Source organism: Oenanthe melanoleuca, chromosome 11, assembly GCF_029582105.1.
Source record: "Oenanthe melanoleuca isolate GR-GAL-2019-014 chromosome 11, OMel1.0, whole genome shotgun sequence".
In the NCBI taxonomy this organism is placed as follows: domain Eukaryota; kingdom Metazoa; phylum Chordata; class Aves; order Passeriformes; family Muscicapidae; genus Oenanthe; species Oenanthe melanoleuca.
In genome coordinates this window covers 1,389,309-1,405,645 of record NC_079345.1, presented here as the reverse complement: position 1 = coordinate 1,405,645, position 16,337 = coordinate 1,389,309, and the positions used below count along the sequence as shown (strand labels likewise).

The 16,337-nt window shown below is 50.2% G+C and overlaps 1 protein-coding gene across 1 annotated transcript in view; it reads right to left on the bottom strand.

The window, feature by feature from the left end:
* Window positions 1-4,727: 4,727 nt before the first annotated feature.
* The window catches only part of GALNS (galactosamine (N-acetyl)-6-sulfatase), a 41,115-nt gene continuing 29,505 nt past the window's right edge, over window positions 4,728-16,337 (bottom strand). Inside the window, exons 13-14 of the mRNA XM_056500904.1 lie at window positions 10,982-11,099; window positions 4,728-7,875 (exon numbers count right to left, since the gene is read on the bottom strand). Coding sequence (XP_056356879.1) covers window positions 7,789-7,875; window positions 10,982-11,099 — 205 coding nt within the window. The 3' untranslated portion in view covers window positions 4,728-7,788. The remainder of the gene's footprint in view (window positions 7,876-10,981; window positions 11,100-16,337) is intronic.

The window sequence follows — 16,337 nt, the reverse complement described above, 5'->3', positions numbered from 1 at the left end:
CAGTGCATGGAGCCCTGGCACCTTGGCACATGGAGCTGCAAATTCCAGGTGCTTGGAGCCCTGGCACCTTGGCATAGGGAGCTGCAATTCCAGGTGCATGGAGCCCTGGCACATGGAGCTGCAAATTCCAGGTGCATGGAGCCCTGGCACCTTGGCACATGGAGCTGCAAATTCCAGGTGCTTGGAGCCCTGGCACCTTGGCACATGGAGCTGCAATTCCAGGTGCATGGAGCCCTGGCACCTTGGCACATGGAGCTGCAAATTCCAGGTGCTTGGAGCCCTGGCACCTTGGCACAGGGAGCTGCAATTCCAGGTGCATGGAGCCCTGGCACATCCAGGAATGGAGCCCCAGGCTCCCCTCTGAAGAGTTCCCAAGTACCTGCTCTGTGTGGATCTGGATTTCCCTGCCTGGCCCAGCCTCAGAAAGGAGGTCCCTGCCTGGGGGTTCCATTTCCACCCCCTCACCCCTGCCCAGCCTTGCACACACAGCTCCTCAGGACTTTCCAATTTCCTGCTTTTCCATCCCTCATCACCTCGTGTGAACTCCTGGAGTCATTCTGAGTTTGTTAAACCCGTTGTGTGGGATGAGACCCACGAGGGACAATAACACAGCCCTGGGTTCTGGACCAGCAGCTCCTGGTGTCACCGAGTCCTGGGCAGCTCAGGGAGCTCCCATCTCCCAGTGGTGAATGTTGTTTGGCTGTAAAAAATCCCCCAGATGAGCAGAACTGTTCTTCCATTAGCAAATACACCTTGGATCTGCTCCAATCCCATCGGGCAGGGCTGGCTGCAGAAAGCAGAAGCAGTTTGAGCCTGTAACAGCCCTGGCTGAGCTCAGTGTTTGCTGCTGAGAGCTGTGACCAGGAAAACTTCACCCACACCTTCTGGAGAGCCCCTGCCATGGGCAGGGACACCTTTTACTAGCCAGGGTGCTCCCAGCCCTGTCCAGCCTGGCCTTGGGCACTCCAGGGACACAGGGGCAGCCACAGCTGCTCTGGGCACCTGTGCCAGCCCCTCACCATCCTCACAGGGAAGGATTCCTGCCCAATATCCCATCTAACCCTGCCCTCTGGGGAAGCCATTGCCCCTTACCCTGGCCCTTTTCCAAATCCCTCTCCAGCTCTCTCAGAACCCCTTCAGGCACTGGGAAGAGCCCTAAGGCTCCCCTGGAGCCGCCTCTTCCCCAGGCTGAACAATCCCAACTCCTGTTAAGGTCAACTCCCTCTGCTGCCAGAGACAGCCCCTGCTCCCTCACCAACTAAGATTTTCCCTGAGCTCAGATTATCTCTTTGGCACCAGAAGAATCCTCTGGGCAGCTGTTCCAAACCTGGAGGAAGGACAGGGAACCAGTGGACCCAGGGCTGTGCAGCTTGCTGGGATGAGCTGGACGGGTTTTTCTGGTGACCTTACAAGCACAGCACTGGACAATGAGCTATTCCAGCAACTCCTCTTCTTCCTGGCAGATGGAATTGCTGATGGAATTTATCTGCCTACTCGTGGAAATAAATAAGCAGGAGCTTATTTCCTGGGGAAAAAAAAAAAAAAAAAAAAAAAGAAAGAAAAAAAATAATATCTTTTCAGCCTGCCAGCTCTGCTTCTGCCTCTCATTAACAGAGGGGCTGGAATGGGGGGTCAGTGTCACCCCTGTCCTGTTTGTGAGCCCCCCACCATCCCACCCTCACTGCAGGAGACTCCACCACATTTTCCTGGAGGCTGGGTGAGGTTCCCAGGCCCCTCAGCCCAACCAGGCCCTGGCAAACCTTCACCAGGATGAGCTGCTGGGTGCCCCCTCTGTTCCATCCCATAGCCAGGATCTCTCCTGCTCCTCAGATGTGGGATCAGTTCTGCCAGGAAGGGCACAAAGGTTACACCAAACTGGACTTGCAGTGACCCAGCTGCCAGAAATCATGGTTAAAAGCCAACATTCCTGAGATTCCTGCCTGAACTCCTGATTTATCCCCCATCTCCAAGGATTCCAACTGCACCCACCAGCACAGACCAGGACTGGAACACCCCAAGGAAATCAGTTTTTCCTGTGATTGTTCCACCTTTCAAACAACACTCCTGACTCCTGCTGCAATTTCCATCTGCAAAGAACTTTCCTAGGACCCTTTTCCAAATGTGATGTCAAAGGGCTCTGGAATATCACCCGGGGTGACTCCACAGAGGTTCAGGGCTGATCTGTGCCTGGCAAAGGAATCAGCACCTGGAATCTGGACTCCCCCAGGAGCCTCTGGGTTTGGCTCTTTTCTGGAGGCCATCAGTGATTTAAAATCCGTGATTTAAAAGTGCTTTGAGATGCTGATAGGAGAGGTGGTAATAGAAACTGGCAGTAGAAAAGTTTGGGAACTAACTTTAATCAGCTTAACCAGGCAATTAAAGAGCTGTGCTGAGCCTGGAAGTTTCTGTTCCCTTCAGGATTTTAACACTTCAGTGTGAAGTGGAACAAAATGCCCTGAATTTCAACATCTCCCTTCCACGAGGGAAAACGAGCACAAAAATTTCCCTGCAAATCCACTGGAATGTTTCCTTTCAATCTCAGCTGAGGAAACTCATGCACTTTAAACTCTTTTAAAAAAAACCCAACAACAAAAAAAGCCCCAACAAATTTGAAATATCTTATTTCAACACCAGAAGAATGCAGCTCCCCAGCCAGATCCCCGGGCTTGGGACAGAAGCCTCAGAGCTGGTTTTGTCCCCCTGAAAGAGGGAAAAATGTGTGATCCAGCTCTGCCTCCCCCAGAGCCCAAGGCAGCACCTCCTGCCTGCTGCAGCAGGTTGGATCAGACCCTTGGAGAAGACACAAAACTCTTCTCTCTCCTCTGGCCAGCCTGGATTTTGTGTCTGGTCCAGAACTAATGGATTTGGCTCACATTCCTCACTGCTGGCTTTTATCTGCTCTCCCTTTCAGCTGGGAATTGTGCTACCAACCTCCTGCCACCCAGAGGGTGTTAAGTGACTCCAAGAGGGACAAAGGCCCCCGGAGCTGCCAGATTGCCTCTCTCAGAAGCTGGAAGGCAGAGGTTTTTTCTCCCTCCTAAAAGACCACAAGCTTCTGGCTATGGATCCACCTTTATTTAGGATTTATATAATCCCAACTCCACTTCAAGCAACAACAAAACTTTAAACGGTGGAAGGGGATATGAAGAAAACAGGCAAAAGCAGCCTTGGTGTTTAAAATAGCCATTTTCCAAAGGAAAAAAGAACCCAAAATGGGATTTCAGTTCTTCCCTTGCAGCTGTTCTTAAAACCTGACAGTTTAATTCAAGGGGCACCACAGTGTCGCCTCCTGATAACACAGAAAAACATCCCATGCTACCAGAAAACAAAAGGAAAAGTCGATTTCCAAGTATTCTAACTGCTAGGAGAGATGGAAAACAGGCCATTCTAACTGCAGAACAGTTACTTGGAAGCTGAACAAGCAAAGGAACTATTAAGAGAATAAAAGTGTGTTTAGTTTGTAAAGTTTCCCAGTGCTGAGGACAAGGGCAGGATCCCTGGGGAGGAATTGCTGGCTCTGCTCCAGAGGCTGCTGGGGACTCTGCACCAAAAATCTCCTCCCAGCACCCCAAACCTTCCTCTCCCACAAACTCCATTCAGTTCTCACCTTCCACAGGTCCCTCTTCAGCTTCATGGGGTTATTTCAACACAGTTGTCACTGGGGAAAATAAGAGTGTCCAAACTGAGAAGATCCTTTATGTGAAACCAGGAATTTTGGGATGCTGTCCATGATGTTTGGGAAAGGCTGGAGGTGACAGGTATGGGAACTGCCACTTGCACTCCTGCTCCAAGTCCCACAGCCTCCTTTTTGGAGATACCAGTTCCACTTCTTTTAGTCAAACCCCACAGAAACAGCCCCCAGGTTTTACCAGCACATCCATGGGCTTCCCTCATTCCAAATTCCCCCTTTTCCCTCTGAACATTCCTGAGGCTGAGTTCTCCTTCCCTGCTGCACTCAGGGCAGTTTGCAGGGCATTAACCTTGGCTCTAAGTGAGGCAATTGATCTGCTGCTTCCTAGTTCCAGCCTTCAGCTCCCCAAATTGTTGCTCCCCAGGGAGCAATTTGCCACCGAAATAATCCATTTGTGGCTGCAGGATTTGAAATCCAGGCTCCACTTTTGTAGCCAGAGCTGGAAATGCAGCTGAGTTTTTCCAGGATGATTAGTTCCATCCATTTCAGAAGCTTCTCTGCACGGAGGGTGGGATGATAACAGAGCCTCAGGGGCAGAGCTGGGAGGCTTGAGAGGCTCAGCTAATTGGAAATTAAAGGCAAGAAAGAAATTCTTTGGGCTCTTAGGCCAGGAAGATATTGAGCTTTTAGCGTTCAGCATAATAAACATAAAAAAGGAACATCAGAGCCCCAAACTCCAGCATTCCTTTGGCAGTTCTGTCTCCCAGCTTGAGAACAGAAGCCACCACCAGACCAGTTTGGCTGCTGCAGGTCCCTGAGTGGGCAGGAAATCCCTCCAGTTCCCAAACTGGGCAGCCTCAGGCCAGCAGCTCAGGATGGTTTCATGGGCCCTGAGTGGGCAGTGGGGGCTGCAGGCACCATCCAGCTCCCCCCAGCCTCTGAACTGCAGATTAATCCATGGTCAAAATAATTCCAGCAAAACAAACCAAGTTATTTTTAACCCCAGTCAGTCCCATGATCCAGGAGGTGAATCTGGGAGGGTCTCCCTAAGCAAGGGGTTATTCCTTTGGCTTACAGGTGAAATCACAGACTGCACTGCTGATAAATTAAGTTTATTTGTCCTCATTAGTTCTTCACCTCACAACTTTTAAATCTGTACATTTTTAGAAAAAGCATTAATTTGAAATTCCAACTATAATCCAGCTGTAAAACAACTATTCCTATTTAAATTTAAAGCAGAAGCTTTGTCACATTAAACCCTGATTATTTATTATCTGCTTCATGCCCTTTTATTCTAAACAGACACTCCATGGCTTCACTTACTTTTCAAGTACAAAGTTCTCCTCCAGGATCTGTGTCCTGAGATCATTCCAGGGAGCAATGAGGGTTTGCTGTGCTGGGAGTGGGGGACAAACCCTGTGGCTGCTCAGAGCAAGTTCCAGGGGCAAAGCAGGAGCTTCCAGAGTGCAGCTGTGAAAGAGAAAAGGAGGAAGCAGCAGGCAGGGGACAGGGAGGAGGTGTCCAGAGCAAATTCTGGGGGCTGAGGAGCTCTAATGCTGGGGGAACCCTTCCTAAGCAGCACAAAATCCCACAAAATGCTGTTACCTCTCAAGGCTTTCAGGGCTGCCAGGGAGCTGCAGCCAGGGACTCCCTCCTCTGGTGGGAGCTTTGCAGTGAGAGCAGGGCTCAGTGACAGAATTGTGGGCTCAGTCACTGAGGTTGGAAAAGACCTTGGAGATCACTGAGCCCAAGCCTGAGCCCAGCAGCACCACCATGGTCACCCCAGTGCCACATCCACGTCAGGGATGGGGTATCACCTCTGCCCTGTGCCAGTGCTTTCCCCTTTCCATGAATAAAATTCTCTGATATTCAACCTAACCCTCCCCTGGCACAACTCTGCTCCTGTCCCTGTTCCCTGGGGCAGAGCCCGACCTGGGGCTGTCCCCTCCTGTCAGGGGGTTGTGCAGAGCCACAGATTCCCCCTGAGCCTCCTTTTCCCCAGGCTGAGCCCCTTTCCCAGCTCTGGTTTTATCTGGTTTTACCTGGTGCCCTGTGCTGACAGACCCACAGCTGCTCCCTGCCCTCACCTCACCTCTGAGGGAGCTGCTGGCCACATCTCCCAAGCCTTGAGCTGTGTCTAAACAAGGAGGAATGTTCTGGATGAGCTGGAAATGCCATGATACACTTGAATGACAATTAGGAACACCCTAAGCAATGTGGGCTATAAACAAATGTCACTTGCAGATGTGCAGGATCCCTGAAATGCTGGCTGGGATTTCTGAGAGGTGGAACAGCAAGAGCTGACTCTTATTCCAGTCTGATGGGATTATCCAGCTTCATGAGGCACACACCAGGAATTACCATGGAGGGGATTACAGGTACATAAAGATGGGAATGGATTGTTTGGGATTACAGGAGGGGAGGAACAAGCAGCTGAGAGCCCAGAGCCAGTGGAGCACAGCAGCTGGCACAGAAGCAGAGCTCTCAAGCAGCTCCCACTGCTTGGGAAGGAATTTGAGCTGTTCCCAGGTACAGAGCATCTGGATTTTCCTCAGACAGCACAACATCACCCAGAGAGGGCACATGGAAAAGACTGCAGGGGTGGAAGGACAAATGGGGAATCATGGAATGGTTTGGGTGGGAAGGGATCTAAAAGCTCATCCTGTTCCACCCCCTCCAAGGGCAGGAACACCTTCCACTATCCAGGGCTGCTCCAAGCTTCTCTGGGCACCTGTGCCAGGGCCTCTGCACCCTCACAGGGAACAATTCCTTCCTTACATCCAAACTAAACCTCTCCTTTCAGGCTGAACCCAAACAGGCTCAGGGCTCCCTCCAGCTGCTGCCCTGAGGGCCCAGAGGAGCTGATTTAATCCAGACAGGTTTACTGGGGACAGGGAAGGGTGTGGAACAGGCCCCAGGCAGAGCAGGGATCTGCTCTGTGGAATTGAGCAATTGTGCTCCCCAGGAACTCTGGCTAAAGGAGAGCTACTCCCAGCCTGGGCAAAGTTTGCACAAGGAGAATTCCTCAGAGAGCATGGGCTGGAAATGGGGTCAGGAGTCAAGGGCTGAGGCAAAGGGGCATTTCTGAGCCTGCACTTGGCTGGGCCCAGAGCATGGGATGGGAAGCATGGCTTGGACCAGCTTTAGACACAGATTTTTGGAAATTAAGGAGAGCCCTGAAATGAGCACCTCACCCCCAGCTCCCCACAAATGTCCTGCACCAATAACAGAACAGAATCCCGGGATGGTCTGGGTTGGAAGGGATTCAAAGCTCATCCAGTGCAACCTCACTTCCACTGTCCAGGCTGCTCCAGCCCTGTCCAGCCTGGCCTTGGGCACTGCCAGGGATCCAGGGGCAGCCACAGCTGCTCTGGGCACTGTGCCAGGGCCTGCCCACCCTCACAGGGAGGAATTCCTGCCCAAGATGCCATCCAGCCCTGCCCCTGGCAGTGGGAGCCATTCCCTGTGTCCAAAGTGCCTCTCCAGCTCTCTGGGAGCTCCTTCAGGCACTGGCAGGGGCTGTAACCCCAACCCAGCACCCACCTGAACACAGCCCTCACCTTTCCTTACACCACAGCCTAGGGAATGTTTGCAGCTACACATGGAAGGAATTCAGGGCATAGTCCCTGGATCCAAACCCCTCAGCTGTGAACAGGGGGATCCCCTGTTTGCACCCAGGACTCACAAACTTCAGGAGAAAGGAAAAACAAGTTGATGTGCAGAGCTCACAATGGAAATCAAATGTTAAAACAACAAGTTACAGGCAAACAAAACACGGGCAGTTTGGGCAGGGCTCTCTGGCAGCTCTGAGCTTCCTGACCTGTCCCATGGCTGCTGTTGGGGCACCCCAGTGAGCAAGGTGGGCTGGAAGGAGCAGGAGTGACCCTTGGCATCCTGGAGTGGTGGCTGTCCAGAGAGCTTTTCCAGCTGCACCAATCCTCACTGGAGTTACCATGTAGGGAAAGAGCTGGGAGAAGAGAGGGGTAGAGGCTAAACCCTGAGCACGAGGAATATAAACACTGGCCCTTTTGGAAGAGCAAGTGATGATATCATGCACACATCACACACCCTTCCTGTGTAAACAGGAGTGCCACAGGAGCAGGCACTGCAAACTGCATGTCCAGCTGCCTCTGGGGAGCTCTGCAGGGCTGCAGCCATCAGTGAGGCCAAGAGCATTTCTTAGGATCAGACTCTGGTGCTTTCAGGCACTTCCCAAGCTTCTCACAGCCTGGAGGGGACCAATTCTGTTAAAAACAAACAGAAAGAGACAGAGAGATGATTCACACCAAGTATCTGCTAAGCTCTCACCCCAAGCAGCTCTTTATGTTCCTCACAAAGACACTTTTATGTGCTGTTGAAAAATGAAACTCCTCTTGCAGCCCAAGCCTCTAGGCTCATAAACTTCCCCACTCCAAACAGTGCTCAAATAAAAGCTGGGAAAGGCTACAAATCCTGTGCAGCAGATGGTTCCCTCTTCTGGGACACACCAGTCCCTCCTGGCCTCTCTGCTGACCCTCCTGTCCCTCCTGTACAGCACAGGGCAACCAGAGTGGGAGGTTCTGGTGTCACCCCCAGTTTTCCTGGGATTCCAGGGGAGGTCCCATTCTCAGCACTGCAGTATCCAGGCACCTTCCTGAGGAAGCAAAAGGCAGCAGAAGGCCAAGGGTGTGTGAGAGATAAGAATGTTGGTATTTTAATGAGCATTTTGATGATGAATCCATGGGCAGATGGAGCAGGAAGAATTCCTTAAACACCTCTTCTACTGCACACCAAACTTATCTGTTATCCTTGTTTCCATGTTTCTTAAGCCACCTGAATGTGTAGAACAGAAAAAGGACACCAGCAAGGAGATCCACTGCCAACCTCAGCTTGCAGAGGGAGTAATGGAGGAAGGAACTTGGATAAATGAACATTTTTGATTTCACTGAGGTTTTGCCATTTAATATTTGGGATTGTGGTCATGGGAAGAGCAGATAACAATTCCCATTCTGCCTTCAGGGATCTTTTGTGCTCATTGTCTGTCCCTCCCTCTCTCAGGTCTGTCCATCCATGGGACATTCTTGCTGTCCCCTATCAAAGGCCAGTTCAACACTGACCTTTGATTTTGCTGATTTTCACCCTGCAAGTATTTCTGTTTTCTTGGAATTAAATTCCTATAGAAAAGAAATGCTCAACCCCAGGAAAAAAAAAAAAAAAACAAACCAGTGGAGCAGGTTTTTGTTCCATGGAGCTGACAACAGATGGCAGTGAGACACCAGCTATTCCTGCAGAGGAGCAGACACAGAGGGAGCTGTGCTGAGCCACCTCTGCACCAGGGCTCTGCAGGCTTTCACACAATTAATGCCATTTTCTAAATCTGTTCCTCTGCTTTAAAATGTGCAGCCACGGCTGGAAAATGAGTGCTCTGCAGAAGGAACTGAGAGCCAAAAGAACACATGAAATGAAATGTTTGTTCTTTTGAAAAGGCAGAACAATAAATGGTCTGTGCTACACTCCTGCAGTCCCAGTCCTGCTGCTGGTCTGTGCTGGGAGCCCTGGGGACAGATACCACGTGTGCTGTGAGCTGCAGAACAGCCTCTCCCACACTTCCAGAGCAGGAAAACCCAGCACAGCCCTGGGGGAGCTCCCTGGACACTGCTGGGACCCAGCACAGATGGGCTGCAAACACCAGTCCTGGCTGCAGGAGCTCAGAGTGATCCACCTGCTGTCCTGGGATCCTGCAATGGTTTTGTTGGAAGGGACATTAAAGTTCATCCAGTGCCACCCCTGCCATGGCAGGGACACCTTCCCCTGTCCCAGGCTGCTCCAAGCCCTGTCCAAGCTGGTTTTGGACATTTCCAGAGGTCCAGGGGCAGCCACAGCTTCCCTGGGCACCTGTGCCAGCCCCTCACAAGGATTCCTGCCCATCCCACCCAGCCCTGCCTCTGGCAGTGGGAAGCCATTCCCTGTGTCCTGTCCCTCCCTGGCCTTGGACATTTCCTTGTCACACACTTTGTTTATGTGTAAGCAAAGACAATTCTCCTCCTCTCTCCCAAATACATCAAACACCCTTATCAAATAAACAGGGGACAGGAGACAGTGTCAGTAAATGACCTTCATCTCCCAGCATCACCCAAATACAGATCTAGGCCCCAGTCCACCCCAGCAACATAATCACTCCCTAAAAACTTGCTTATCTTCATTTCTGGTGCCTGATACTTTGGTGGAGTGACCATGGAGTTATCCTGTGAGGAAAACTCCCCATGTTTCCTGCTGGGATTGAAATATTTCTCCTGGGATGAGGATCCCCAGCTCACTCTGTGCCTCTGATGGCCTTCAGTTTGTGAGGCAGTTTTGGAAGAAATGCAGGGCTGTGTCCCAGAGGAGCAGAGAACAGTGCTCATTAAGGGAAAAGTTGAATAAGGAAAGAAAACAACACAGAAACAATGGGCCCTCAAATCTTTTTCCTATTTGACATCTAAAAATAAAGAGATGGGACAAAGCTAAGGGAGATCTTTGCCTTGTTACTGAGGGGACACAGCTCCACGTTTTGTTCTTTGCTGGTGACAGACCAGAGGCAGCAGGTTCTGACTGATTCAGATTATTTCTGTCACTATTTTGTAACAGCCCATTTTGTCTGTAAGATTTTGCCTGTTACTATTTTGTCTGTCAGCCCACAGACACATTCCCTCAGAAGACACAACCTCCTGTCGAGTGACAACCTCCCCCAGATTATCCAGTTCCTTTCCCAGGTTCTCAACAAACCAAGCAGGGTTTGACAGGGAAGCCAAACTGTAACTTTCCAACAGGAGACTTGAAAGAGAAAACAGAGCTGAAAATGTTCCTGAAATGAAGACTGGAAAATTCAGGCATGGGGGGAATTGGAGGAGACAGAGCAAGACTAAAGATACATCACTGAAAATCAGGCACTGTCCCATAGAGGACTGAAAGCAAAGAGGGCAGGGTGAGATGGGATATTGGGGCAGAATTCCTCCCTGGCAGGGTGGGCAGGCCCTGGCACAGTGCCCAGAGCAGCTGTGGCTGCCCCTGGATCCCTGCAGTGCCCAGGCCAGGCTGGACAGGGCTTGGAGCACCTGGGATGGTGGAACCACAGCAGGGGTGGGGCTTCATGGGCTCTAAGGTCCCTTCCCACCCAAACCATTGCAGGATTCCATGACTCCAGGATTTTGAGGTTTGCAGAAGGGGATTAGAAAGGAAAACAAGAATTTGCCCTGTCTCTAAGCAAGGAAGCCACCAGCAGGTGACCATACATCTCTTCTCATCCCCTGCCAACACTGGCATTTTGTGAAACCTTTCCAAAATGCATTTTAACCCAGGATTCCCCAGTGCATTTGTGCTGCAGGCACTCACCATGACAGCCTGGTCACACACGTTCAGCTGGGGCTGGCCTGGCACCAGGGTGGCCCTGTGCTGCTGGACCAGCCCTGAGATGTGCTCCACAGCCCTCTGGTACTCCTCACTGGCAAAACTGCAAGGGAAAGCACAGGGGTCACTGCTGGGGCTTCACTCTGCTGCCCACATCACCAGGCTGGCCACAGGACTGTCCCTGGGCCTCGAGGAGGAGATGTGGAAACATCCTGGCAGCTGGAAGGAATCCAGGCTGGCAGAGTGCCCTGCTTAGGGCAGGGGGGCAGTGGCTTGTCCTGCCCACAGATCACCTGGCTCCAGAGCAGCTCAGCTTTCCATTCAGGGCCCTGAATGTTTCACCTGCTAGGAGCTGATGTGGATTCCCAAGGGAATTGTCTTAGCAAATAAAAGAGCATTTCTGGGTTGTCCTCCTTAAATGATTATCAAGGGAGACTTCCCAGACACAGGACAAACACCTTCCCAGACAGCTTAGGACAGAAAATTTCCCAGGGCAACCCTTCCAGTGTGTCCCACCTGAGGCCAGCAGCTCTGCACTCTCATCCCCTCCTCCAAGAGCCCTCCTGGAACACCTGCCCGGGCGGAGGCGTTTGTTGGAGGGAATGTCAATATTTTCTTTTACAAGAGTGTTCTCAGGAAGGCTTTCAAACACAACCCCAGGCCAGCTAAACTCCACAGCCACCAAGGAAATGAACTCACATTATGCAAACAGAGAGGAGAAGAATAGAAGGGCCTTGTCCAAGATGAGAATACCTCCCCCATTCCACAGCATGCTGAGGTTCTGCCCCATCCACATTCTTCCATTACAGCTTGATTATTCCAAGCTGGGACCCATCTGCCATGCCCCAAACGTGTCAGAAATGACCAGATCCTGACCCATCAATTCCTCCAGCAGGTATTTGCTGGAGTGCTCAGAGTGCACTTCACTGATATCTCAAGTATTTCTAAAAAGCAGGATCCCTAATAATGATCTCTCTTTGTCCATCATGTTAAGAGTCACTTAAAAAAACTACCAAAAACCCCACAGAGAGCTGCAAATTCCTTCTGAAGATAAAAGAAACAATGCAGCTGGGTCCTGACCTCGGGCTCCCTCTGCTCCCAGGCCAAGCTGGCCACCAGCCCCACACTCCAGCTAATTTCCTTCTTTGCAAAACAATCACATTTGGAAGGCCAGGGATGTGCCAAAGCTTTTCCAGTAAACCCTATAAATATCCCAGCTGGGCAGGCAGCCAGGGAGAGGCTGATTGTGGGGCTGGGCTGAGCTGTGCTGATAGAGAGCAGGAAGGGAATGTGGGATGAGGAGCTGGAGCTGCTGCTCTCACACCCAGCTGAATGGATCCTGCTGCAGAGAGCTGGACCACCCTGAAATCCAGAGTATCCTGAGAAGCCCCTGAATTTTGTAGGATCTGACAATTCTGGAATGGTTTGGGTTGGAAGGGATTTAAAGCTCATCTCATTCCACACCTTCCACTGTCCCAGGTTGTTCCAAACCCCATCCAAGCTGGAATTGGGCACTGCCAGGGATCCAGGGGCAGCCACAGCTGCTCTGGGCACCTGTGCCAGGGCCTCAGCACCATCACAGGGAGGAATTCCTTCCCAATATCCATCTAACCCTGCTCCATGGAGAATGGTTTTCTTTTCTTGACCCCATGGATATCCCCATTCCATAGGGGTTGGTTTTCCTGCCTTGGCTCCAAGGCTCAAGTTTTGCCTCAGGTATTTCTGTTCAGCTCCACAACATGCCCCAAAATCCCACAAATCCATGGATTTATCAAGTATTTACTGACTGCAGGGGAGTTAAAACTGCCTCCAGCCTTAAGCAAGGGCATTTTGAGACAAAATCTGCAAGAGTGCCTGGAATTTGCATGTAAAATGGGGATAATTACCTCATGGTAATCAGTGTGAGCTGTTCAGGGAGCTGGGAACCTCTCCTGCCTGGAGTCCCATCCTTTCCTGGAATGCTTATGCAGGCTGGGCTGCAAGGCCAGGTTTGCTGCATTCCCTGCTCCAAAAAGAGGTGGAATTATCTGTACAGGTGTCTGGGCACCATTGTCTGTGAGGATGCTGCCTCTGGGGTGAGCTGCATTTCTATTCCAGCTCAGCAATCCCAGCAAGGAGAGCTGGGAATAGCACTGCAAGAATGAGAGGGTGAGCAGGTGGTGTTGTGAGGAGTTTGCTAAAAGAGATCCCCCAGCGACCATGAAATTATTCCACGCGCAGAACGAGGGAGCAGAGTGGACAAAGTCCAGGGTCATTACACTAATTGACACTTTACCTCTGGGAAGTCCCTGGAGATGCAATCAGGGCTGGATTGGAGCTCAGGGTCCCAGGCACAGGTGTGGGCTGTGCTTCCTTCATTTACTGTAATTGTGCCTTGGCAATCTGCTCCATCCTCCCCCCACAGCTCCTGGAACCTGCTCTGCTGCTTAACCCCAGCGTGCCCTCCCAGCAAATCCAGCTCTGCAGGGAGGAGGGCTTGTCTCACACACTGCCAAAACTCTGCTTTAATCCTCTGCACCTTTGGGCATCATTCTCTGCCATCATTTAATGCACCCAAACAAATCCAGGAGCACTTTCTGCAGGATTTCAGGGTGTTTTACACCTTGTCCTGCTGATTCACAGGGCAGTGTCTGTCCTGGGAGTGATGGGGCCCTGGTGTAACTGAGAGGACTGCAACAAAATATTCACAGAAACCTGACAAAGGGCTCTAGACCAAGAACTTGGGGCAGCCTGGTTTAGTGGAAGGTGATGAGCTTTAAACAGGATGAGCTTTAAAGGCCCCTTCCAATCCAAACCATTCCAGGATTCCATGACTGTAGGAACAGCAGCTTTCAGATTGATATGAAGTTATGGGAAGAGCATAAAATGTGGCTCATGATACTCTACTTCCTTCTCCCCTGGAATTATTTTAATTAAAACCATTATTTTTAATTGTGAAATACACCCAGATTCTGATAATTTGATTTTATCTGTTATCAGTGCTTTGAGGCTTCACAGCACCGTGGCATCCAAGTCTTATTACTCAGTCTTCCTCAGTTCCTCTCTTCTATTATCAGGTTTATTTGCAATTTAAGGCCTGCACAATGCAGGAGGCAGAGACAGGTTTGGGGCTCTGCTGCTGGAATTACTGGAGAGACTCAGAGGAGCCAAAGGAAAATAAATGAGGAATCAAAGGGTGAAGTGGCCCTTACCCCAAGTCACCTCTGCTCCAGCAGCATTTTGGGGCCCAGATGCATCCCTGGAGGCAGGAGGGGCATGTGGCCAATGAGCCATGGGAAAACTTGGAATTCCAGAATCATTCAGGTTGGAAAAGGCCTCCAGGATCTGTGTCCAAGCTGTGAGGATCAGCTCCTTGCAGCAAGGAGATGGGATGGTGCTGATCACCTGTTTTCATGGCACTTTTCCCTCCCCAGCTCCCAGAATCTGCTGGATTTCACTGCCAGGAACCCCAGCACTGAAATGGCAAAGGGGATAAAGGGAGAGTGAGCAGGAAAACCTTCATCTGGGTGTGAACAGGTACCAGGAAATAACAGCTATCCCCTGATCCTCCTGCTGGCTGCTCCTCTGCTACTCCTGGACGTTCCTTTTCAGTGCTATTCCTCAATCACCATTTCTGTGTGTGCTCTTCAGGCCACTTTCTTGTGGCTGCAGCACTGCCTGGTCCTGTCTCTGAGGAAGATGATGATGAAGATGATGACATCCATGTCAAACTGCATTTTGCATTTTTCCCAGCTGGTTTGTGCAGCTTTTTTCTCTCAATATTCCTTCTCATGCAGCATCACTCCACCCAGAACACCTGAGGGCTGATGAAGCACGAGTTCCAGCTTGGTCCCAGAGACTGGGAAAGGGCAGCCACACACCCAGAGGTGTTTGTGTCCATTCCCAGTCCCCAGGCTGATGATTCTCCTCCCCAGGTGGATTTTATTTCCCCCTCTCTCCTCTGAGCTGGCTCTGTACAGTCCCACCTTGCTGCCTCCAGCCTGGCGTGGCTGGTGCTCCACGGTTATTATTATTATTTCATTTGCATGTTATTGGCTCCTTAGCCACAATTTCCACATTTTTAGTGTCACCTCTCCTGTGGCAGCTGCTAATCCAGCCCTGCAGTGCAGCTGGTACCATCTCCCTCCTTTCCAAGATGAGGAGTCAGCATCTCCCCTGGGCACAATCCTTGCTCTTTGTTGTTATTCACATTTCCCCTGTTTTGTACCTTCTCTCTCTTCCCCACAGCCAGGTTTGTGCCCTGAGCACTAAGGTGAGACTGGCAACTTTTCTATCAGATCCTTTCCCCTTTAGCTTCCCTTCAGGAGCTCCTTCCCTTTTTTTCTGGCTCCATAACCACTGCAATTACCTCTCTGATGATTTCCTGAATTTTCCATCTGCTCGAAATAGGCACTTGTGAGCTCTCTTCTTAATTAATGTGTTCTAAAATCATTATGTTCATCAACCAAGCCTTATCACTTCCATTTTCTTCCATAATAGTAAAATCCATTGCCCTAAGTGAAACACAGGAATTTTGATGTTCATAATTCAATAAACTCATTGCTCAGAGCAGGAGCTGCTACAAACCTGGAGTAAGAACAAGGTGTGAGCAGCCTTTACTTACCCTGTCCTCACTTGTTATTAAGCTTTGCACCTCTGGCTCAAACTGGCAGCATTTCAAAGATTTCTGTTATAAATTCTTCAGCTTCTAAATACTTTTTCTACTTCAGGCTGCATTAGGTTTTTTACTAACTGTATTTTTAGCTGTGCCAGCTTTGCTTTTTAGATAAATATATATATAAATATAAATATATATAAAATCTTTTGTGTTCTTCTTGACTGGTAATGTAGTATTTTAGTAAATGTCTGTATAAACAATAATCTGACTCAGATAATAAAACTGACAACTGCTTGTGGAGATGGTACCAACAGATAATTTTACTGAATTTGTCACATTGGAGAAACAAGTTCCCTCTGTGGTACTCAGCAGACATACACCACAGCCCAAAGATAACAGAATCTGGCCAAGGAAAAAACCTATCAGATCTTTTAGTTCTGCATTTAGATAAATTTGGTAACAAGGGCAGTTATTGCAGCCAGGCAGGAAACAAAGCCCAGACTCAGGGAAATGCTTCTGCTTTCTGTGCTGCCCAACACACATTCTCAGCTAAAGCTGAGAGCTGTAAAAAAAGAGAGATTTTCTGTCCCCCAGCCTGCACTGATCTAAGGGACAAAAAGGCACAAAGGGCTCAAGTCTCACCACCAAGAAGGAGGTAACTCCTACACAAAGGTCTAAAGGGGCTCCAGGAGAGCTGGAGAGGGACTGGGGACAAGGGATGGAGGGACAGGACACAGGGATGGA